General features: G+C 40.5%; 4 protein-coding genes across 6 annotated transcripts in view; 1 reads left to right on the top strand and 3 right to left on the bottom strand.

Annotated features, from left to right (window-relative positions):
• NF1 (neurofibromin 1) overlaps window positions 1-24613 on the top strand; it is a 78365-nt gene that overhangs the window by 36784 nt on the left and 16968 nt on the right. For all 3 annotated transcript variants that reach the window (XM_065732088.1, XM_065732087.1, XM_065732086.1), the window contains 11 exons: window positions 871-1029; window positions 1654-1751; window positions 1891-2037; window positions 2415-2561; window positions 2868-2978; window positions 20624-21056; window positions 21296-21636; window positions 22148-22350; window positions 23118-23311; window positions 23659-23799; window positions 23980-24259. In XM_065732088.1, coding sequence (XP_065588160.1) covers window positions 871-1029; window positions 1654-1751; window positions 1891-2037; window positions 2415-2561; window positions 2868-2978; window positions 20624-21056; window positions 21296-21636; window positions 22148-22350; window positions 23118-23311; window positions 23659-23799; window positions 23980-24259 — 2254 coding nt within the window. The remainder of the gene's footprint in view (window positions 1-870; window positions 1030-1653; window positions 1752-1890; window positions 2038-2414; window positions 2562-2867; window positions 2979-20623; window positions 21057-21295; window positions 21637-22147; window positions 22351-23117; window positions 23312-23658; window positions 23800-23979; window positions 24260-24613) is intronic.
• OMG (oligodendrocyte myelin glycoprotein) lies at window positions 8011-11429 on the bottom strand. The gene is made up of 2 exons (XM_065732114.1): window positions 10757-11429; window positions 8011-10016 (listed from the first exon to the last, which is right to left on the bottom strand). The coding sequence occupies exons 1-2, from the start codon at window positions 10757-10759 to the stop codon at window positions 8700-8702; spliced, it is 1320 nt and encodes a 439-aa protein (XP_065588186.1). The 5' UTR covers window positions 10760-11429; the 3' UTR covers window positions 8011-8699.
• On the bottom strand, window positions 12793-15262 carry EVI2B (ecotropic viral integration site 2B). Its single transcript, XM_065732205.1, has 2 exons — window positions 14823-15262; window positions 12793-13747 (listed from the first exon to the last, which is right to left on the bottom strand). Exon 2 carries the CDS (start codon window positions 13716-13718, stop codon window positions 12891-12893), a length of 828 nt encoding a protein of 275 aa, XP_065588277.1. The 5' UTR covers window positions 13719-13747; window positions 14823-15262; the 3' UTR covers window positions 12793-12890.
• EVI2A (ecotropic viral integration site 2A) lies at window positions 16397-19445 on the bottom strand. Its single transcript, XM_065732080.1, has 2 exons — window positions 19248-19445; window positions 16397-17339 (listed from the first exon to the last, which is right to left on the bottom strand). The coding sequence occupies exon 2, from the start codon at window positions 17321-17323 to the stop codon at window positions 16559-16561; it is 765 nt and encodes a 254-aa protein (XP_065588152.1). The 5' UTR covers window positions 17324-17339; window positions 19248-19445; the 3' UTR covers window positions 16397-16558.

Below are 24613 nucleotides of genomic sequence, written 5' to 3'. Positions count from 1 at the left end.
TCACAAGATAACTGTGAATGAAGTTGCTACTGAACCATAGTGATTCTGGATATGTTATGTGTTTGCTAATGGCTTTATCTGTTTTAAGAAGCATGATTTGATATTGCACTGGTTTGGGTTTGAAGTATGGGAAACTGGGGAGTATTTGTGTTTTATGGAAACAATTCAACTTTGAGTACGAAACTTGCTGATTTTGTTATGTGAAAACTTAAAATCGTATTTCTTATTATTAGCTGTTAGTTTTACAAAAATAGACATACAAATACTGAATTTGTATGGCATTGTCCACTCAGCTGTGGACCATTAAGTCTTTCCTTCTTTGGCAAATCTGATGAGTTATGATGGTGATGGAGAGTATTTCTACAAGTATCTCCCTCCCTCAAATTCAGATTATTCCTGAAACTTTGTTTCCTAAGTCACATTGATGGAGAGGACCTTGAGAATAAAGGTGAAATATTTACGTGAGTAAAAAGACCTGAGAATCTAAACAGAATTATCCGTGTTTGTTTGGAAGACCATGTGTGCCTGAGTGCAGACATAAGGCATATTGTCCACTTGTCATTGGCTGGAGTTAAGTAGTCAGGAACTTTGAATTTTGTGTTTGAAAATTCACCCCAGTGGGAAAGTTTGTATGAAAGCTGCAGTAAAGCTAGCCCGTGTCTGCACAGCCGCCTCGCCCCTTCCTCTGCTTTCCTTCTCTTCCTTGATTGTCATGCAATGCAAGACCTATCAAGGCAAGAGAATCCTACTCAGACTTACTCAGCTTGGCTGCTATGGAAAGAATACATAATGTGGGGCTGCCATACGAGACGTTTCTCCTTTACTTTCCCTTTAATGCAAATGTATTATTTATAATTCTCAACTCCGTAGGTTGTTAGTCAGCGGTTTCCTCAGAACAGCATTGGAGCAGTGGGAAGTGCCATGTTCCTGCGGTTCATCAACCCTGCGATCGTGTCCCCTTACGAGGCAGGGATTTTAGATAAAAAGCCTCCACCCAGAATTGAGAGGGGACTGAAGCTGATGTCAAAGGTGAATCGGCGTTTACCTTTATTTAGCATTATTTTATACTGTGCCTGAAATTCTCGTCTTCAGTTGAGTGATGTGAGGAAAGTTTAGCTAAACTTATTTTTGTTGTTCATTTGAACTGCAGCTGCCTTGCTGTGTGTGTACACCAGCACCTTATTAGAAAAACCACAAAACTGCCATTATTGCCAGAGCAGGGAGAATATTGGGTTCTCACAGGTTCTAAAGTCTTTGATCTCAAGATTGATAGAAGTTTAATGGTTCTGTACTACTGTGTATGATTTTAGTATTGAGAAATGATGATTTCCTTTAAATAAGCATGTACTATTGCTTTTACACCTGTCTGGGGTTGCCAGAAAAGAATGCTACCCCTTAATAAGATGTGCTTTTGGAAGACAATTTTTTTTCCTGGTTTGAATTCAAGTAAAGTGAAGTCTTTTCCTGATATTTGAAATTATGTAAAAGAAGATGCTTCAACCTAGTTGGCTTGTGTGGCTTTTTTTTGTTTGTTTGTTTGGAGGTTTCACAGCAACTTAAGATAGGTATTTCTGACACTGAAGTTACTCTGGCTATCGTAACAGTTTTGACATTAAACCTTTTTGTGCCTTTACCTTTTTTATGGTTATTTAGATACTTCAGAGTATTGCCAACCACGTCCTGTTTACAAAGGAAGAACATATGCGGCCTTTTAATGACTTTGTAAAGAGCAACTTTGATGCAGCACGAAGGTAGGCCCATTGGAGACCTCTGCAAAGAGTCTGTGTTGTGTAACTGTAGGCAGAGATGTGTTCTTACGGCCTTTTAACTCATGCTTACACATCAGATTTCCCTGACGTGCTTGTGGCAATCACTGGTTTTCATCTCTAGGTTCTTCCTTGATATTGCATCTGATTGCCCAGCGAGTGACACTGTCAATCACAGCCTGTCTTTCATCAGCGATGGCAACGTTCTTGCTTTGCACCGGTTGTTATGGAACAATCAGGAGAAGATTGGCCAGTACCTTTCCAGTAATAGGTAAGACTTAGGAATGCTATGAAAGGAACTGCTGATGGGGAATGAGTATTTGGAATTAGAATAATTGTTTTGTTGTTTATACTGAGAAGAACTTCATGGCTAGAAATCCTTCGGGGACTTCCAGGGTCTAAGATCTGTGGCCTCTTTGCTGCCAGCCCTCTGTGCATGTGTATAGCTATCTTCAGTGTCTGTTGTATGGTTTGCAGAAATTACATGTAACGTGTTTTTCTCGTTTTTTCTGTCAAACACATGATTTTTTTTTTAACTTTTAAAAATAACATATAACCTCCTCCAGGTAAGGGAGGATATTTGGCAGAAAACCACAAGAATTGATGAGGAAAGAAAGACATATCTTTTAAGAAATTTGCTGTTTCTAGGGACCACAAAGCTGTTGGAAGACGACCTTTTGACAAAATGGCTACTCTTCTCGCCTATCTGGGTCCACCTGAGCACAAACCTGTGGCAGATACGCATTGGTCCAGTTTAAATCTCACCAGTTCAAAATTTGAAGAATTTATGACCAGGTAATGAGATTATTGTGGGTTTTTAGTCTTTAGCATGTCGAGTAATATAAGCAGTTGTTAAGCCTCCGGCTTTCATTCTGAAGGAGAGTTCAAAAAGTTGGCTTTACACACTTCTGCTGTGTTTGTGGGTAGATTTGAATGATTGAGAAACCTCAGAAAGCAGTAGCTTTTGTCATTTAACAAAGGTTCAAGATTTTATGAATTTAATACTTCTGCTTAAAGATGCAAATAGAGAGTTTGGTTTTTGCTTGCTTGTTTTTTGGTAAGGCAGTTGTGAAAAGTTAGTGTCATGTTCTACTTTTTTAGGCATCAGGTACACGAAAAAGAAGAGTTCAAAGCACTGAAAACATTAAATATTTTCTACCAAGCTGGGACATCTAAAGCTGGCAATCCCGTTTTCTACTACATTGCTCGGCGGTAAGGAACCTTTCACCTACCCTGTCTAAAATAAACTTGCAAAATCTCAAGTGTGTATGTAGAGTGACACAAACAATACTCTGAAAGTGGCTTACCTGCCAAATTTTGCAGACCGTACTTTTGAATTGTGAACAGAACTAAATTAGAGCTGACATAGTTTTTGCATCCAGGATGTATAAACTGGTATGTGTAACTGGTGAAACTTTAAATTAATTTTATTTATTTTCCCACTCTTTGAAGTAAACCCAATTACTATTAACCCTTAAAGCACATTACATCATATTATTATTAAACCTTTATCACTCATTATAACATCTTCATATTATGAAATATAAACGAGTAACAAGTTAAAATGTGGGATATGGCTTCTCAGTATAGTCCCTGAATCCCATTTTAAAGAATAATGCAACATTTATGAGCTTCATGTGTAATGAACACCGTGGTGTTGCTTCAGATATTCATAACCAGTGGCATGCTGCAACACTGAGTTTAGGAAGAGTATCCCAAGGTTAACATTAGTTTATGATCAAACAAGGAGCAATTCTCTCTGTTTAAATTTGTGTTTAATTCAAATAAAAAACGGCTGTGAAGGTGCTGCTACAGTAAGAATATAACTGAATTAGAATATCAAGTTTCATTTACTAAATAACAACCTTTGGAAATCTGTGGAGTGAGGACAGCATGTGCAAAGCAGTATCCATAGGAATTGAGAATGACTTTCAGTGCTGAGCACAGTCTTTGTAACAAAAGGAGCTCCGTTGTGCTCACAGCCATGGAAGCGAGCTGTGACACCGAGCTCTGCGCCGGTGCCATTTCTCCGCGCGGTGTTGGCAGCACCTTTGCTTTCCCCCGGTGCTGCTGCTGGGGCCTCGTGTCCAGCTCTTGTGGATGCTGATGTGGTTGGGTTGTTGCTTTGCCTTTTGGTGCCCCTGCAGCTCACGGTTGTGCTTCTGCTGCTGTTGCAGTGCAATTCTTGCTTCTGCATCTGCTAGTGAGTACAGAGCCATGGTGGTGTAGTGCAGAGCCACGGTGGTGCAGCTGCCCAGCTGCTGCTGGCACGCTGTTTGCGGTTGCTTTGTCTCCTCCTGGTGCTTCCATTGCTGACGAGGTGTTTAAGTGCTGCTACTGGGGGCGTGTTTGCAGTACCTGTGCTGGTGGGGGCACGCTGTCGGAGTGGTCTGCTCCTGCTTGCTGAGGCCAGGGCTGGGATAGCCGTGCTGGTGGCTGCGGCCTGCTGCTCTCCGTGGGGGCTCTTCCACCGCTCCCACCGCGGTTATCGCTCCTTCAGTGCCGTCATTTTGGAAACTGCTTCTCTGGGCACCGTGCATGAGGAAAAATGATCTCTTAGGGATGGAAAGAAGTGGAATGTATACTTTCAGAAATACTTCAGTTGTTCAAGATCACCGGTCCTTTTGTTGAGGAAAATGGGTTGGAGAGCAGAGAGAACAAGTCCCTCTGTATCCTAGAGAAGTTACATTGACTATATGGCAGCAAAATTAAAGATAAACCTCCTTTACATTGAAATAAATATAATTTATGTTTAAATATATTCAGTATTGACGTTGTACCCTGGCATGGTTAATTTTGGTATGAGTTGAGCTTGCTGAAATACTTTCTCTACCTTTCTTCAGGTGAGATGCGTAGTGGAGACAAGTAAATAATTGAAGGAGACTGAGTGCTTGGTAGCTGTACTTGGAATTAATTCAACTTTTGATTGCTTTATCTGAGAATATGTATGATCTTTAGCTTCATTAAATGCTGATTGTGATTGGATGTCCGATGCCTCTTGGATAAGGTGCCAGCTCTGTGTGTGAACACTATATGCAGGTGTTGGGGAGAAATCTGCCCAGGTTTGAGCAAGTTGGTAATGGGCCACAATAAATCCAGTCTACGGATAACGAGGCTGGATGGCACCTGGTTATTGTGTCAGTTACTATTTATTGTCACCTTTTTATTACTTTTTCTCTTGGGCCACTATGTAAGTCTTTGTTTCCCTGCACAGCAGCTGGGACCTGTTTTCTGTGCTGACTGTGAACGGGGACATGGCTGAGTGGTGTTTATTTGGGGTTTTGATCTTGGGGTTCTGAGCCAGGTGTCGTGTTTTGAGGTGTGAAATGTGGAAAGGCTGTTCAGATCTGAGCTGCCAGTGTATCTGAGGGCTTGCAGCAGGAGTTTTCGTTTTAGCTTGAAGTCTTGTTGCTAGGGCATTGTTGAGTCATTTCTCTGACATATCTGGATCAGTTTATATCCTCTTGTGCTGTGAAATTTAATCTCTTCTGTCTTTTTGTCTCCATGTTTTGTTTCCCTGGTAACAACCAGACTTCCAAAGCCAGTGCTCTTCTGTCTTTAATCCTTGCTCTGTTACTACAGTGATCGATACCTCAGTATATATTGATCCTGAAATACTGCCATTAAGTTTTAAAGCTTATATCTCAAACTAATTAATAAGAAACACGGGAACAGAAACCTCAGAGTTACTGGGCACTGTAGCTGCCTGTGCAGCAATTGCAGCCTTTTGAAAGCAAACATATTTCTGCAACAGGGCTTGCTGGACTGTGTTTGGGTGAGCAACCAACAGATAAAGGCAACACCATTTTCAAAAAGGTGAAAATATATTATATTCAATATATTGAAGTATCAGTTATTTTGAAACAAAGAATTTCCTGAGGATATATTACTGTATTTATATTTATCAAGGACTGAGTGCCCTGCCTGTGTGAAGCACACCGAGCTGCTTCTGCAGCGCTCACATCCATGCGTGTTGATTTTATTTCAATTTGACTGTGCTGTTGCCAAGCAACAAGTGCCTGCCTCCCACACTGCCTGCCTACTTGTGCTCTGTTATCAGCTCATTTACATTCCAGAAAAATACATGGGAATCCAAATTTAATCTGCTTATTGAAGGCAGTCTGACTGAGAAGTGCTCTTGCTTGCACCTGCCAAGGGCAGGTTTTGGATACAGAGCGTGGCCCTGGAGTTTGCAGGGAATGCCATCTCACTTCTGTACATATGTGATTTTTTTTCTCTTTTTTCCTCCCTCAGTCAGTACATGTCTTTAGTAAACCCCATTTCCACTTCCAAGTATTTATCAGCCTGCTTCAGATTTTGAAGCCTGGGTAGCAAGTCATTCAGCATGGGACTTGTTTTCTACCCGAATAACTTCTGGAATGGAGGATTTTCCAAAGGTTTGTTGTTCACTGAGTAAGTCTGATTGTAATTGGAAGATTCTCAGAGTGTTTAAGAGTTAATTCCATGTAGGCTTTTTACATCTAGTAGGATTTTGCTGAGCCATTCAGTACAGGATGCCAAGACAACATCATGTTTCATGTAATTCTTTCAACATAATATAATTCACTCAAGGTGTTTTAGTCATAGCACCTCATTTTCTGATCTCTTTCTTAGCTTTCATGCTAAGCTGCTTTAAACTGTGTGGGATGACACCATATGAATGAGATGACTCTAGGAAATACCTAATTCTGAACATAATCAGTAGGTTGATGCTGTTTTAGAGTCAGTCACAGTATTTGACAAGTACGATTCCTGTCAAAAGAGCATAGCAGGCCGTGGCATTTTCATTAAACTAATGCTACTTACTGGAATTTAGCAGTTTATATCAGATTATTTAACCTGCAGAAGATATGTGGAACTTGCACAAGTGGGGAACTCTCAGATTGCTTGTTGCTGCTTACTAGCATGATGCACTTCTGCACGTTTCTTATAATCTGTCTAAATTTTGACTTGGATAACTAGTTCTTATGTACCTAAAATGCCTAGGAAATGCCATTGGTGTGGGCTTTTTGTCCTAAAAAGCTTTCTGTTCTAAAAAGCTTTCTGTTCTATTTAGCATGGAGAGACTTTTTTTTAAAGGAGTACCTTTCTCTAATGGGTTGACATAGGTCTTAGGGGTTTGCAAGTCCTAAGTGGTAAGAATCGGAGTTGTTATTTCATCAGCTTATTAATAAACAGTATTAGGGAACTTTGAGTATCAAAATAGTACAATTTGCTCATACCATAGTTTTTCCCCTTAAGACTCAAATGCATACTTGGGATAGATCGTGTAATAAAATAGCATCTCTTCTGTACAGTTACCTGTCTGCAAGATAATAGTGAAAAAAAGCACTGTCACTTGTTCATTTCAATACAAACATAGCTTTATTTTTACTTAAATGCCAATGAAATAACTGTACAAATTCATTGTGCAACATTTACAGTACTGTTAGAAATTAAAACACATTTCTGGTTATAGAAATACTGTTCACAATTGGAAAGTTGTGATTTTTCTGTTACCAGTGGTTATAAATGATCTACAGCCCTCACTGATACCTAGGAGAAGTAGGTAGAGGACTGCAGTCTCGGTACTGAGGTTTTCTAGATTTTGCAGCACTTAATTGTGCTACAGTAACTGGAAATTAAATGGCCTGAAATGCATGGAAAATACTGAATAAAGATTTGCAATTCTAAGCGAATAATACTCTTACAGTTAACTTGTTCTTCAGTTTTCATTTCATGCTGTTTGCAAAACTTAATCAGTAGTATATCAAGTACCTTTGCCACATAATTTTCCTGGAGTGGTCAGAACCATGCGTGCATCTATTTCTACTTGTTTGTGGTGCAGATGTCAAGGAGAATAGCATTCGTGCTCGTCGTTGGAAGGCAAGGCTTTGGGCATGTTCAATGCCATGGCTTGAATTAAATTTTAAGTCACAAGATTCCAGGATTGCTTAAATGAGAGCTTTAAAAGAATCTCTCCATTGGTGTATGTTACATAACTTGCATTAGAGATTGACTGATATTTTATTTTGGTGATCAAAAAGTCATAGTTTGAAGCATACTGGATGAATTATGATGTAATAACAAGTATTTCAGATTTTTGATTGTAAGTTAAGGTGATGGTTTTGTTAATTTGTGTGGATTAAACTGTGTCATTGAAGAGTGTCATGGCATTGAACATATGTGTGTTCCTCTACTTCTATCTTTTTTGTTTTATATTATGGAGAGCAAGAAATAACTTGCCTGCAGTTCTAAGTCAAGACAGAGCAAAAAGAGATCAGCCCCTACCACTCTTCCCATGCTGAAGTTGGGCCATGTTGGCTTCTCAGTGTACCCCTCTTAGTAGATAGACATCATGGCATTGTCATATTTAATTCCTAAATTCAAAACAGTTGTTCTTTGTATTTAAAATATCCTAGTACATATGAAGCAAACATAGATACACATGCTAGCAGTTTTTCTCAAGAATTACTTCTGATTAGTGAAACAGCTACATTTAGTTTCTTTATATTTTCCCTTCCTTATGCATGGCATCATAACTTGCAAAGAATCTGTGCTGCTATATTACAAGAATTGCTCACCAGCAAATCAAGCAAGACAATGCAGATATGATACAGGACTTCTGTTTTTTCCAGTTGTTTAATGACAAAATAATACATACAATCAGTACTTAAAATTCAGATGTTTTATTCTGTGCAAGTAAAATTAAAAATATAAATACAAAATAAGCACATTTTAAAAAACAAGATCATAGGTTAGTTTTACTCCATTAAGACATATTAAAATAAGTAGCAGCTTAGTATCAAGACATTAGTCTGCACTTCTTTAGGAGCTGTTATTTTCTTTAGATCAGTCAGAACTTCAGATTTCTTGTGTTTTGATGCGTTGTTTGACCTGGATGTCTTCCCCCCAGCTGCGTGTCACAGGAATGACCTCAAAGAGTGCAAGCTCCTAGCCAATAAACACTGCCACGGCGTTGAGCATTACGGCATAAAACAAACATATCTCACAGATGCTCCCTTTGGAGGGCACATCAGTATTCAGAACACTTGTGGCTTCCTCTCTCCTTAAGGTAGCAGTTGTGCTTTGAGGCATTCTGGAGTAGTTTGTTGGCATTCCACTGGTGATACTCAGAGTCATAGGAGTGGTGGATGATCCTGCTGAGTGAGTCAGGTTCAAGTTTAGATCAGCTGAATCCTTAATGTAGATGGTGTGTGTGGCGGCTGCTTCGTACGCGCTGACCTTCCTGGTTGTCAGCTCTTCAGGGTAGAGGAGCAGTGGCTGTTCTGTGCTTGTGAACAGTACTGTCTGGCTTAAAGAAGCCAAGGTAGTAACTTCCTTAGCTTTAAATTGTTTATGCATTTTTGTCATTTGGCTTGGACCAGCTGCTGCTGGAGAGGCAGTCGTGTCTGCTGCCTTCATTCCTTTAATCACGAAGCTCTCATCTGGTGTGGTGGCAGAGGTCGGCGTGCCGTTGGCCCAGAGCACGGACTGGTTGGTGCAGGGAGCCCCGTGGACCCTGGCAGTGGTGCCCTGCACCCATTTAAGCAAATAAGAGATATTTTGTTCGTCGCTGCAGGACCACGGGTTGTTGTATAGTGTTACTACTTGCAGCTGAAAGAGCTGGTCAAAAGCTTTGTCAGGAATGTATGTGAACTTGTTGTTGTGTAGGTAGAGACTTGTGAGGTGCTGTAATCTCACCAGTGTTCCTGGAAGTATCTGAGACAAGAAGTTACTGGATAGATCCACTGTCTCTATGTTGTAGGGCATGTTGGTTGGAACTGTCCAGAGTTTGTTGCTGCTGAGGTTGAGAAACTTGAGACTGCTCAGTGTGTTGTTGATCAAAACAGCTCTTTCCACCATATTCCTGGAAACATCCAGCACTTTAAGGTTCCACTGGTAAGCTGTGTCAAGTTTCTGAAGAACTTTAATGTTGTTATTTATGGCATATAATTCCCATAAGGACTTGGGCAGGTGAGCAGGAACATTCTTGAGCCAATTATTTGAAATATCAAGGGTCCTCAGATTGCTGAATCTCGTCAGCTGATGATCGAGATCTACAAACTGGTTAAATGACAGATTTAAATATGTAATGTTGTCTTGAAGTCCGTGTGGCAATACTGTTAAGTTTCTGCCTGAGCAGTCCACGTTCCTGTTGTTTCCTGAGCATGTACAGTTAGAAGGACAAATACCCAGAATAGTGGGTATGAAAAACAGAAGGACCAGCAGGCAGGTAGATGTTTTCAATATCTGATGTTCCATTGCTGCCTAAAAATAAATATACCAAAATGACACCCTTTAAATCCATGTAATTTATGTTATTTATTTGTAAGGGCTGTCTTTGCAATGATCAGTCGCAGCAGAAATTAAGTAAGAATATCAATAAATCCCTTTGTGGCACAGTCCTTTTTATAATTGTTCAAGAGAGACTTTACAAAGCATCCCTTCAGAGGCTGTCATGTTGTCTGGCAGAACGAGACTTGTTTTTTCATCTCCCTTTCCCCCTCAAGCTCAAATGAGGGCTTTCTTCCGAAAATGCAAGTCTCTTCCAAACGTTATACAATGTCTGCTTCTTGTTTTTAGTGATTTCAAGCCTATATTATGTTTGGAATAATGTGTTCTTTTATACAGGATGAAAAAATGGCTGTCAACTGGATCTGCTTTACAAATCTCTGCAGTCATGTAGCAGAACCCCCCCATACATGCACGCTATTTGCTTAAGTAGAATTGCTTAAAATGCATCTTAAATTGTTAGCAATTTAGTTTGAAACCCAAATTCTGCATTCACAGTAACATGCACATTAGTACTTTTCCTTCTTATCGTGTCAGTTACATTCTCAAAGCTGCTAACACATGTTTGAAAGCTGAATTAATGTTAGTAAGAAATCTCTGACACTGCAGCAAATTTCTGGTGCAAGCATCTCTCATCAACTAATAATTTCGTTCTTATTTCTGCCTCCAGTTTTGTAGTAGGTTTTCGTGATTAAAAACAAAGAACACAAACTTACCATAATGTCTTCTGCAGTCTCAGCGCATTATTTCTGTGAAAGATTTAAGCTTAGAGGTCGTCTTGTTCTAGAGAGTAGCTACAGTTGCTGTCTGTGGATTGTGCTTGCCTCTTCAGCTGCATCGTATTGCTGCTAGCTGGGGCTCTGCAACCACCTGATCTGCACTACATTGGAGGACTGCAGAGCTGTCGCTGGTGCTGACTCAAATTTATTGCAAAGCATACATATTCAGTAAAATAGTTGGGTTTCCTAATCTGATGTGAATCAGTTAACTTCCTCGTGTTTTTGTAGCCATGATACTGCATCAAAACATAACGTGTAAGATTTTTTTAGCTTAGCCTATGAGCCCATTTAAATGTTCCCATTTTAAAAGTCATGTAAGTTGTGCTCTTTCCTACCTTCATTTACTCTGTTCTAGTTAGAAAGGTTAATGTTAATTTAGTTTTCCTATCTTGAACTTACATAAGCCACCCTGCCAGAATATCTTTCCTAATTTAAAAACGCTCAGTTTTCTGCTGCTTGGATCAAGGTGTCTCTGTACTGCTGGGTATAAGGCAGCACAGACTGTAGGAATTTACTGCTTCCTGTAGGAAATCTTGATCTGCTTCTCTCCAGACAATGTGGTAAGAGTTCATAGTTTGTAATGTTGTTAATTTTAACATGGCACGGTGCATAAAGCTTTGAAGTCTTTGAGTAACTGGAATGCTGCTCTTCAGGCATATGCACTCATGCATCTCATACAAACAATAAAAAGAAGGAATGGTATCTTTTCCTGTGCTCTTTGTACATGCAGCAGCAGTGACCTGCGAATGCACAACTTGAGACTTAATTTTTAGAGGTAATTTTAAAAATGTAAAGTCAGTATGAATAGGTGGAAGCAAGTGGCCTGTGCAACATCCAGAAATATATTCCCTCCCCCAGCACACCCAGGGCTGCAAGTTCTTTGTTGTTTTGAAGGGATATCATGGAAACCTAGCTTTAGTATCTAGCAACTTCTTTCTACAAATCTAGGCATTAAATGCCAGTAAAATATATATGTTTGTAATTTATGAATTCCCTTTAATTTACCATCAAATAGTTAAAATAAAAATGTGTCATTCTGGATAAGACCATGAACTTCTTGTGCACTCAAGGCCCAGAGGGGAACCTCTGTGACACCTGGGCATCCGGAGTTAAAGGAACCTGGGATCTAGACAAGCTTAGACCACTTTTAAATATTTAATAACATTGATTCCATTCTGGAAGTCCTGCTTGAGAGGAAGAAATAGTAAATGTGTGCAAGTAATTCTGATGGTCATTTGCCTGGATATTCTGTGAACCGTTTGTTTCATCCACAGAAATCAAGTCTTTAGGTAGAGCACTCTCTCTTCATACTTGTTCTTCATGTGTTTGGAGACTTACCACCTTTTTCACACAACCACAATACTACCAAAAAATACACTACTGTATTTCTGAGAAATAATCCAAAGTAATGGGGGTTTTTGTATCAGTCAGCATTTCATCAGTCTTTGATCTGGGGATCTCCTTCCTCTTACTAAAGGACTGGTGGGGGATGTGCTTTAAATACCTGTGATCCCTGTTCCCCAGGAGTTCCTCAATCTGATGCAGAAATAGACCTTTGTATGAGACGCAGCTGCTGGGTCTGCATGCCAAAGCACTCTTCTGAATTAGAAGCTTTGTATCTAAGCAAATAACTCAGTTATGCTTTGAGCAAACAGAACATCTTTGAATTAGAAAACTTTATTAAAATTAACATGAATTCATTGCGTTTGTTTATGCAATCTGATAGAGCAAACCTTTGGAAGAAGCTCCGAGTCCTTCTCGAGCTCTCCCGTCTGTTGAATGCTCTGCATCCATCTGTGTTACATGTACTGACACACAGAGGTGTGCTCTGTGTGGGGCACTCTCCAAGCTCAGGAGCCGCCGAATGTCTGCGCTGCGTGCTCTGTTCTGGCACGCTTTGTTTCAGTAGGAAAGGAGTTGTTCCCTTTTGTGAAAGCTGAAGTTGAGAAATGCTGAGGAGCTGCTGCTCTCACTGCTCTCGCCTCTGTCCACTTCTCCGTTATTCGGTTATTTGAAGAGTGCTCCATGTAAGAAAAAATGAGAAGCATTTTGGAAAGTTAACTTTGGCAATCTACTGAGGGTGTTCTGGCCGTGGCAGAGATCCGTGAATCTCTTCAGCAGTTAGCTCGAGCGGCGGGGGGTACGGTTCCGTCACTTCTGGGCGAAGTTCCTCTTGCTGGCTGGAATGTGGGGCGTGCTCCTGGGCAGGCTGGGTGAGCCACGCAGGGGGAGGTGGCAGCTCGGGGCACTGGGCTGGCTGCGGGCACTGCTCCTGTCCTGGGCTCCCCCCCTCTGGGCCCAGAGCCATCGGTGCAGCAGTGCTGGTGGTGGAGCAGCTGCGTGCTGCTGGGGGCTGCTCCGTGCCGGCGGTGCCGTCGGGTGGTTTCTCTGCTGTGGGAGGATCGTGCTGTATGATTGCTTCTTCTCTTAATTTCCAAGGCAACGTAAATAAAATAGATGAACGTTTGGTAGCCTGGCCAGAGTCCATGAAGACATCTGGTGTGTCTCCATCTGCAAACGGAGACTGACCTGCCCAGTTGGAATCAGCTAGCAATGGCCTCTTGCAGCATTTCCACAGAACGATCATGCTAATGGTAATCACCATGCTGAGCAGCACGGTGCCCATTATCAGCGCTGCTGCCCAGCTCCCGTTGGTGGGCTCTATGTGTGTTTCAGGCAGCTGTGGCAGTGTGGTCCCTGCAGTCAGTGCTCCTGCAGGCTCCTGCATGCTGGGGCCGGTTGTTTGCAGTTGGTACGTGGTAGGTCTGTCCTCTGTTGGGCTCCTGGTGCTGGTCTGCACACTGCTTTCACTTGTGGAAACATTTGAAGGTATTTCAGTGGAAAGTGATTTCCAAATTTCTCCACAGAAGAGAACCAGTGTGACTGCGTTGCTGACCATTTTCCTGCAGTCTTTAAACACGTCCTCTCCTACATCAGGAATGAAGTAAAGCTCACTGAATTGAACCTGACATGACACTGTACCAATACCAAACTGTTTTATATTCACGGTATAAAAAAATTAAACTTGCATTTTTCTTTGCCATTTGTATAGTCTTGTCACTGACTTTACCATCAGTGTCGTAGGGGTTATTTTTTGTTTTCCCCCTTCTCCGAAAAAGACATTTGGAGAGAATTGCAAAGTGTGTTTCAAAATGACTTTTTCACAGAAATCATTATGGATGCAAAATGAAATATGAAACACTCAGAGCACTACTGACAAATGAGAGTAAAGAAAGCTGTCCTACTTTGCTCCTGGAGGACTGAGCCGTGCCCGGCGATGAGCTGAGGGCAGGGTGGTGAAAGGTCCTTTGAAGTTGATTTCCTGTTCTTCCCTCACTTCAGCAGTTAAGGTTAGAGTGTAATAATTTTGTAAAAGTTTCCTAATATTGCAGCTATAATGTTACAGCTCTCCAGTGTTAAACTGTCTTTGTAAATAAACTCTGCTGGGGCCAGCTTTTGTAACAAGGAGGTTGAGTTACCATGAAGAGGTTGGGATGGAGCAGGCTGTTTTTCCCACACTGCTCTCAGTTCAGGTTCTGAATGTTTCTGTGTGAGACAAATCGTTAAAATACAGCCACTCATCATCAGCTCCATCTGAAGTTACTTTGTGTGTTTTGTGATGATAGCAGTCGTGTGAGGCTGCCTCTGGAACATCACTGTGTGTAGCTACATAAAAGCAAATTTCACATGTAATACTGCAAGCACATATGAGCAGTAGATTAATGCTTCTAGAGAACATTATCTAAACAGTAAGATTTAAAACAGATAAAAGTGGCACCATTTTATTTTCTTCTGCTTCAGAATATATTAAAATGATGCATACATGTAGAGTTCGTGATAGTTTGTAGTAGCAACGCCATAGGAAGCAGATAGAAGATGTCTGCACATCTTCCAAGGACTACAGGAACTTTGAACTAGCTTAGGAAGTGCTGTACGCAGTGCAGTTCATTGAAAAATAAATAATGCAAGCTTTAAGTCTTTACATGTTAAGTTTGATTCTTACCTTTGTCTTCTGTCAAGCAGGCATTGCCTTATTTTTTGTTCGAAGCCTCAGGAGGACGGACTGTACTAGGAGTAGAGCAGCTCTAAAATGGCTTGTTTCACGTTGAAGCAAGTTGCTGCAGCTGAAGAGGAAGTTTACCAACACTTGCTGCAGGAAGTGTCAAGAGTAGGAGGATTATAAGAAGCTTAGCTCAAGCTTTGCATGACTTAAAAGCAAACTTTTCAGCTCAATTGTCTTTATAAAGCTTAAATGTTTAGGTGGACTTTGTAAGAAATGTGCCTGTTATGTAGAAATTCATGAGCACTTGTTTTCCAGTCCTTGCTGAAAATAGTTGTGGTTAGAAATTTTTTGAATGACACAGAAGTTTGGATTGGATTTCATTTTTACTGATAAAAAGTCAGTGTTGGTTTTGATGAGCTATCATTGTTATTAATGGAAATGCAGCCTCGCTACAGTGAGTCATAGAGCACTGTCTGGTCACGAGGCGCTGGCTTGCACATCTTCCTTTAGGTAGCTGTGTTACAGGCACATAGCTGTAGATCTCACCCTTCCTCTGCCTCCTCTTCCCTGCTTCACTTTTCTGTCTGGACAATGCTGGCACCTATTGCCAGCATTAAAAAAGGACTGCATGCTCTTAGCAGTTGTTTTCCTGCTACCTTTGTCCGTATCATAACCCAAACTACTTTTTTGTCTCCTTGAGTGTTCTGGTCAAGAAAGGCTGCCTGGCAAAAGAAACATGCATAAGTATCCTTACAGCATTTTGCACGTGCAGTCTTGTGCCCACAGCAGCTATTCCACGTCCTGTTCTGCAGCTTCTTCCCTTCCCATGCCTGCTGCTGTGCTCTGCTGGCTCTTCTCTTGCCAACTCCTGCTACACGTGCGAGTCCTGGTCTTGTGCTGATGTTGTGACACACACTTTCTTCAGTCATTTACCTCATCCAAGTTCCCTTCAACCCTCACAGTTTCCACCTGTCTTTGGCTGCAGATCCCACCCTCATTGCTATTTCTTTTCTTTCTTTCCACTGTTAGGATTGCAATTCTCTACTTTTTTTTCCTGATTTTTTGTGACAATACTGTTTTACCTCTTCTGACTTGGAAAAAAAAACAGAACATAAACTTCATTTAAAAACGGATGTTTCTAGTTTATTGATGATTACAAAGAGGAGTTCTTATATTTTAACATACAGTACAAACTTCACATATTTACTGCTAAAGTCAAAGCAAAAAGCATGATTGCTGCCAATGCAGTTCAGAAGCAACTAAGCTGATCTAAGAAGTTTTGATGGAGTAAACCTGAAAAGACATTTTAACAGACTAGTTCCCTAATCAGTAATGGCATCAAAGTTGTGACTGAATTATGGTTTTCTTAAAGTAGCCAGAGTGTTGTGCCTATGGAGCACTTCAGTCTGCGTAAATATAGAATAGTCCTTCCCTTTTTTTGTCCCCCAGTGGTCTTTGAAAATGGCAAACTTCTGTCCTTCTGCTTTATCTTGTTTGGTTCCTGCAACCTTGATTTCTGGCTCCAGGACTTCAGACAGCCTTGGTGTTATTTCTACCAGTCTGTTTCATCCTTTTCCCTTATAGATGTATGGGTTTTTACGGCACACCCACTACTATAACAATGAGAAGCCAGGTTTAGCTTTCCCATGTTACAGTGTGTGTTGTTACTTGAGAGCTAAGTTTTTGTCTCATATTAATCCATATAAAATGTAAAAGCTGAAGGTCTTTTTAGCTAACTAAATCTCAACTACGAAATTGGTTACAACACTTTTGTGTGACGTCGTTTCTTTGTTTTCACGTTTGCTGTCTGTGTCTTTAGAGTGCCTCTCAGTAGATTTGTCTTGGATTTTCATTTGGACTGTGGCATCTCTCCCTGATAGCAAGTCCTGCATTACCACGTCGGTTCCAGTTGTCTCCTTAGGTGTCCTCTGCCATGTTCCTGCTGCAGTTGGCCAGAAGCTGTTGGTAGCCAGAATATCACCGTTGCTCCTGGGCCGACGTTTTCCTTGCTGAGCTTTCTTGAGATGGGCCAGTTTATTTGCCATGACAACAGTTGATAGAAACAAGAAGGTGCAGATGAGCACAAGTGCTGCTATTATAATGAAGCAAATCAGTATAAGAAACTTATTGTCTTCACATGTTTCTTTTGTCACGGTGATCTTCGTTTTGCTGGTATTCCTGGGTCCTCCAGTGGCAGGAACGCGTTGGGCAGAGGAAGATGTGGAAGAGTTTGTGCCCACTGTTGAAGATAAAGACTGAGGGGTGACCGTCAGCATTTCAGAAGCAGTTGTTGGTTTGCTGTTAAAATCAGTGCTTGGAAGAGATTTTGTGGTGGCTTCTGTTGCGTTCTGACTGCAAGTTAGGTTTTGGCAGATGGGATTCCAGGTTTCATTGCTAACCCTCAGATAGTAGGTATGGTTTGCACTTATCTGCAAACACAGTGAAAAGATTATCCCAACAGGGAATGCAGAATGTGGTTTGCTGTGTCTTTTTGTCTTCATCTTCCTCTTCAGTCACCTACAGAAATAGAAATCTGGTGTTAGGTTAGCAGTGCTAGTTCTTAGAGGTTTCAGTAAGGCTTCTCAGGTATATTAGCCATCAGCTTTTCTGGTCAAAAATGTGTTGTAATTTGGTCCTGTGCTTACTGTGTGTAGGAGGGAGCACTCAGCTGCTTGTAATCCTGACTGAACTGGTGGTCCTGGGCTTCAGCTCTTACAGTGTTAAGTTCCAATGTTTGAAGGTTTATGTGTGATGTATATGAAGATAGAAAAAGAATACGGAGCAAAGAGAGGAAAGTGTTTTGTGCTGAGTGCTCAGTGATTTTTGGATGTAGATACAGGCTCTGTGGTAGTTCCTTCTCTTCAAAGCCAACCATATTACATCTTTATGTTCATCACTTCTGCTTTTAAATGGGGAAGGGAGGCACCCACGTAAATCCTACTAAGTACTGCTTTTTACTTTACCGTGTTTCCCCAAATATGGGAGAAGTAACTGTGCTTGTACAGATGGCCAAGTGGAGAGCTTTAATGGAAAATGTTCCTGTAAACGGCAGTAATAACTTGTTTTAATCATTTCCATTTCTTATCACATCTGTCTGGAGTATTTCATAAATACCTGGGAAAATCTTTGTTCACTAATACCTGATTTATTGTACAAAAGGCTGTTTATCACAAACATGCTTTCTAAAACCTCTGAAATTATGGAGATGATATCACTGTTACTGTTATGCTCTGCTCTACATTAGTGTAGTGTTCAGATTTGTACCATAATCCTGATCAGCTGAATCTCCCTGGAGAAGAGAAACCTCATCTTTAGGTGAATCAGAGACCAGTAGGATAACTTCAGGTGGAGATGAGTGAGACAAGTTGCTGTTACCGTGTCTGTGCTGAGTGTTCTCAGGTTTGCATGTGTGAGATGCCCTCAGGTCTGAAGGCTGGTTGTTGTGCCTGGTGTTTCTTACCTGTCTCTGTTAACAGGATGAAATATTTCCTCCAAGTGCTGTAGAATACATCTTGTTCACAGGTAAATGCTATCACGGATGACTGACATTAACAGTGCTATTTGTAGAAATATGTTCCTTCTTGAAGCTGTTACTTTAAGGGTAACAAAGCACATCTGTATGCTTGTAGGTTCTGGTAATGTTGAAATGTGCCAGAAAGACTTGCTTTGCTGTAGTTGAAACTTAGTTTATGTGCCAGAGAACTCAATGTGTTCACTCTCAAAAATCAGAGAGGTGAGCTTTCCTATCTCTTCAGTATCCAAGTGATATCCCTCACACTGCTGGAGCCCCCCGGGGAAGAGAAAGGAGTGATAGGCCTGGGGGGTAAGCAGGGAGCAGATGGTGGGGGGCTGCTCGTGTGGCAGAGGAGTAGGGAAATGTATTAAACTCTGTTCTGAGATGAGAACTTGTTGTTAAGTTTTAATCAGAAACCATTTTAGTAATCAGCTACAGCTTGGGTACAGTATTTATCGTGCTGTGGTAACGGTTACTTGGGGAATGCCTTGTTCCACTCCCCAGAAAGAGCTAAAAGCAGCAATAGCACAACCTTTTCTTGGGGGGAGGGAAACAGAACGTTTCACAAAGTTTCTGTATGATGTGCAGAGATGATGTGCATTTTATGGTACAGATGCACTCCAATTACTGCCTCGGAACTGTGGTTCTATGGCTGTTCATTTGGACCAGGCGTGCTCTTCTTAAAGAGACAGTGTTGTTCAGGGCTTCAGTTACAATCATGTGAACAACTTCTAACATCACTGAAAGCAGTTCTTTCACAGATTCCTTAAATCAGACATTGTTTTTAACTATTGTTACTGGTTGAGTGGTACTTAAACAAAAGAAACTGAATGAACTTTAATGTATAATTTCCTACAAAATCTAAGAAACCTTGAAGTGGAACTGAAAATAGAAGGAAAACGTGCACTTACCTTTCTGAGATGTAGTCAAAAGAAAGTTGGTGTTTAGATACGTAGTCCTTTAACAGTAAGATTTCTTTGTGTCTATATTTGCTCTTAGGATGCAAACGACCACTGACATGAAGCAAGTAGACTTGAACAATGCTGCTGTTTTTTGTTGTTTTTTTTTTTAAACAAATCTGTAACTGAAATTACATGTCCTGTATTCTAAGTGGAGAACTAAAACCACAGTGATGACACACTTCCTTCTTTTTTTCTTTTTTTTTTTTTCTTTTAAGAACTATGCCATGATATAGAGGGGGAAAAACACCAACTTGCCCAAATTAGCTTTCTGAGTAACAGGAAGTAATGCCGAAAAAGAAGTCTCTTGAGCAGACCAATACTTTACATTTGTGAAGTTCATCTCCTCAGTTATCCTGTGCTCAGGTGGTTTATCTCAGACATTACCAAGAGCAGTGTCCCACTATGATCTAAATGACTTATGTGCTTGCAGTGCTTAGCAGCATTTTCCATGGCCTGTTGTCTCGCTTTGAAAGCGTTGAGCTGATGCCAGCTTGAGGCAGGCATGTGTCCTTAGAAGTTCAAAAACTTCTGCTAAGTTTGCTTTTTAATTCTTTCTAGTAGAATTTAATCTGCTGTACTGACTGAAAACTTGGTTCAGACAGATGCTCTGTTCAATCTCATAAAATTCAACAAATCATTAAATGAGAACAAAGAGTCCTTAATATTTTTATAATACCTGTATGCTTTTCAGGTAGGAGTTATTTCACAGATGGGTCCTCTGTACTACTCAGAGGACCAGCCATTCTTGGAAATGTTCCACCAAGCATTGGAGTACATTACTGTGCTTCCTGCAGTATTTGGCAGATAAATTGAGCTGGAAAAAAAAAATGGTATATGGGTGTTTAATTAGTCTTAATCAAGGCTACTTAAATAATTTATTTCTGCTTATAAAAGTAGGTGTAATTTGAGCCTATAGAAATGTAAAAAAAAAAAAAAAGAAAAGAGTCCAGGGTGATATTTTACATCTTTTTTCAAAGAAACCCTTAACTTGCATTACCTCACCAGTGTGGATTTTATTTTTCCGTTGTTGGAGGAGCTGGATGAGCCTCCTGGCTGTCCAGAGGCTTCATGACTGTGGTAGGTTGTGTGGCACTTCAAAATGAAGCTAAATCCAAATGAAGCTTTAGTGTAATGGCACTAAACTTGGTTGGAGTGTGAGCCACAGCAGCAGTTAGGCTGTGGATTCCAGTCTGAAGTTGAGTGTGACGTTTTTGGAACTACGTAAATATCAGTTTTAGTGCAGCAGTGTGTGTGACACACCACTAAAATGTTTTATTGTGGATTTGAAAGGCAAACCCAGCAGTGTCTGTCATGTTTTCTTACAGTTTCAAGACTGGTCAGATCAATGGAGACTTACTGATATACCACGTCCTGCTGACTCTGAAGCCATACTACGCAAAGCCATATGAAATCGTAGTGGACCTCACACATGCTGGCCCCAGTAATCGCTTTAAAACAGACTTTCTTTCTAAATGGTTTGTAGTTTTTCCAGGCTTTGCTTATGAAAATGTCTCAGCAGTTTTTATTTATAACTGTAATTCTTGGGTCAGAGAATACACCAAATACCACGAAAGACTCTTGACGGGTTTGAAAGGAAGCAAAAGGCTTATTTTCATAGACTCTCCAGGAAAACTGGCAGAGCACATTGAACACGACCAGCAGAAACTTCCAGCAGCTACCTTGGCTTTGGAAGAGGACTTGAAAGTATTTCACAATGCCCTCAAATTGGCTCACAAAGACACCAAAGTATCTATTAAAGTAAGTATTTTTCATGCTTTTCTAGCGAATGGTTGTATTTTGATAGGATTTTGAATGCATTTCTGCTGTCTTTTTGGTTTTTTTTCCTCTGTGTCTCATGGAGAAATCACAACTTAACACAGTGTTATTACATTTCATGCAATTTCATACATTTATCTTGGTCAGTTAGAAATGTCGGGCTTGTCTCTTTGTATCATTAACAGCAGGTGCTCAACCATTTTTCTTATTCTCTTTCTAAGGTTGGATCAACAGCTGTGCAGGTGACATCAGCAGAACGAACAAGAGTCCTGGGACAGACAGTGTTTTTAAATGATATATACTACGCCTCTGAAATTGAGGAAATATGTCTTGTTGATGAGAATCAGTTTACCTTGACCATTGCCAACCAGGGAACACCGCTCACCTTCATGCATCAGGAGTGTGAAGCCATTGTGAGGTCCATTATTCATATACGGACACGGTGGGAGCTGTCACAACCAGACTCCATCCCACAGCACACTAAAATTCGCCCTAAGGATGTCCCAGGAACACTACTGAACATAGCATTGCTCAACTTGGGAAGCTCAGACCCCAGTTTGCGGTACTGATCTTTTAAATTATTTCCCTTTGTAAAGAAAAATATGCTTTGCAGTGTGTATTTATTGGGTAATTTGATTTGCTTGGCGTGGAACTTCCTGCTTAATAACTGTACCTTGCACAGCGAGCTCTTGGGTCTTGTCAGAGAGGGCTGTCCCCGAAAATGAGTCCTTGCTCTCTGGGAGCCTCAGGTGCCTTTGGAAACACCTGGAATTTCCTGGAACTGGATGCTCTTCTGAGAAGTCCAGTACAAAGTTCTTGGAGCATACTCTGTAACCTTATCAGAAACCATTTAAAACCGAGGAGTAATTTAATTCAGTTGTCCAGGGCAAATGTTGTCTTTGAATCTTCACTGATGCAGAAAAGCAGCTCAGGTTTTAAATACAGTACTTTATATAACAGTATTGATTTGGTTTTGGAAATGTGACTGCATTGCTGTGATGTCTCAGTGTGATGTGTGTATTTTAAAACAGACAAGAAGACTATTACAAACTGCACTGCTTGCTTTGTTACAGGTCTGCTGCCTATAATCTTCTGTGTGCCTTAACCTGTACCTTTAATTTAAAGATTGAGGGCCAGTTACTGGAAACTTCAGGTCTGTGTATCCCTGCCAACAACACGCTCTTTATTGTGTCTATTAGTAAGACTCTTGCAGCTAATGAGCCACACCTTACCTTAGAGTTCTTGGAAGAGTGTATTTCGGGATTTAGCAAATCTAGTAAGTAACACTGGTGCTCCTCAGTGCTAACCATGAACATGAAATGATTTAAGCCGGTAGCTGTCAAGTTTAACAGACTCCCTCATGTCCTGAATCACAGCAAGTTTAACTTACAGATGCTTCCTAGAACTGGTTTGGATGTTTTCAAGATGACCCGCTTATATTTGTTTCTTAATAGTCAAGTTTAATTGGATAATTCTGTGTTTCTGTGGAGCAGTGTAATTCTCAGAAGCCAATGTCATGACCTGGAGGGGCATCCTTGTTTTACACATTTGAATGTACCCTTTTCTTTGTGCATGAAAAGAAATGAAGCAGGTATTAAAAAAAAAATAAAAAAAGCAGCCCAAGCCCCATCTCTCTAACTTTCACCAGCCATCTCATTTATCTAGACAATTATTCAGTGTGATCACAATACAAGTTGTTTGTTTCATACCCCTGATAGTTTTGTACAGTGAGTACTCTAGTGGACAGACCTCTTATCACACTGGTTTTAATTCACCAGAATTAAGAATATATTGCAGAATAGCAACAAAAAAAACAACAAAATATGAACTTGGTGAAGTTTTGAGTTCCACAGATACCTTGAGAGGAGAGATTTCAAATTTAACCCTTTCAGGTGGATGATCTCTCTCCTATCTGGTTCTGCTAGTCTACTTTTGTTATCTCTGTTTTCCAGACATAAGACAGCTCTGATTTGTGCATGCAAATAATTAACCTCTGCACAGAGATCTATGGTGATCTTTTGTTACAGTGAATTTTTGTTTCAGGTATTGAACTGAAACATCTTTGTCTGGAGTATATGACTCCTTGGCTGTCCAACCTGGTCCGATTCTGCAAACACAACGATGACGCCAAGCGGCAGCGGGTCACCGCGATCCTCGATAAGCTTATAACAATGACGATAAATGAAAAGCAGATGTACCCTTCCATTCAGGCTAAGATATGGGGAAGTCTTGGACAGGTACAAATTCTGCATGATTTCTTGTAGTTTCTTTGTAAAAACATTTTTTCATTCACTTGCAGGATAACATTTTTGACGGGCAGGACCTTGCTTATTTCTCAGAAGTGTGTTTTGTTTTTTTCCACCTCAAATCCAGTTCCTTCTCAATGAGTGCAGCATTTTATGAATGGTTATACTTTAAAGGGGAGAACAAAAGAAAAATAATACAAAACACTTGGACTGTTGCTTCCATTTGTGGTAGCTGTGCATCTTCAGCTAAAAACTATGATGATTATTTATTGAAAAGTTTATTTGCTGTAGAAAAACTGTTCACCAAATGATAACAAAGGCTTTTTTTTCTCTGCCAGATTACGGATCTCCTTGACGTAGTGCTGGACAGTTTCATCAAAACTAGTGCCACAGGGGGCTTAGGATCCATAAAAGCTGAGGTTATGGCAGACACAGCAGTAGCACTTGCTTCTGGAAATGTAAAGTTGGTTTCAAGCAAAGTGAGTTCCCTCCTTGCCTCTTAAATTGTAATTTCACCTTTAGATAACAACGTAGCACTGAGGTGCTTTTGTACAAGAAATTCTGGGAAAAAAAGTAATTGCAATGTTAATTTGTAATGGCATTTACTGAAGTTTTTGGCTCTTCATTTGGCAAACACAAAATGCTTGCTCTCTTTTCAGGTGATTGGAAGAATGTGCAAAATAATTGACAAGACTTGTCTGTCCCCAACTCCTACGCTGGAGCAGCACCTGATGTGGGATGATATTGCCATTCTTGCACGTTACATGCTGATGCTCTCCTTCAACAATTCTCTGGATGTGGCTGCACATCTCCCCTACCTCTTCCATGTGGTTACTTTGTTGGTGGCCACTGGACCCCTTTCTCTCAGAGCTTCCACTCATGGTCTTGTCATCAACATCATTCATTCTCTGTGCACTTGCTCACAGCTTCATTTTAGTGGTAAGTTCTTAGGATTTTTGATTGATTGCTTCTTAGTTTCAGAAATGACAGTGTTATCTCTCTTTCAACAATTCTTAGAGCTTGAAAATACTGTTGAGCTTGTGTACAAACCAGAATAAGGGTATGAGCCAGACTAACTTGGAAGAGGGAGCTAAAATATGACTGGTTTCAAGCAGGTGTGTAGTATGAATTGTATAACGGCTCTTCGAAAAAGGGAAGAAAGTAAGCACCAGTAAGTTCCTGTAATGCAGATTAAGGAGAAAATGCATCTGTGCTAAAACAGGCTGATGTGCACCTTTTGAGTAGTTGCGTAATGTGGTAACAAATATCAGTTACATAAGGAAATTCTGAAAC

This window comes from Cyrtonyx montezumae, unplaced genomic scaffold, assembly GCF_038088225.1.
Source record: "Cyrtonyx montezumae isolate F1298 unplaced genomic scaffold, pur_monq_1.0 scaffold_15, whole genome shotgun sequence".
NCBI lineage: Eukaryota > Metazoa > Chordata > Aves > Galliformes > Odontophoridae > Cyrtonyx > Cyrtonyx montezumae.
Note: the sequence above shows the minus strand (reverse complement) of the source record. Positions and strands in the feature narration are given on the sequence as shown.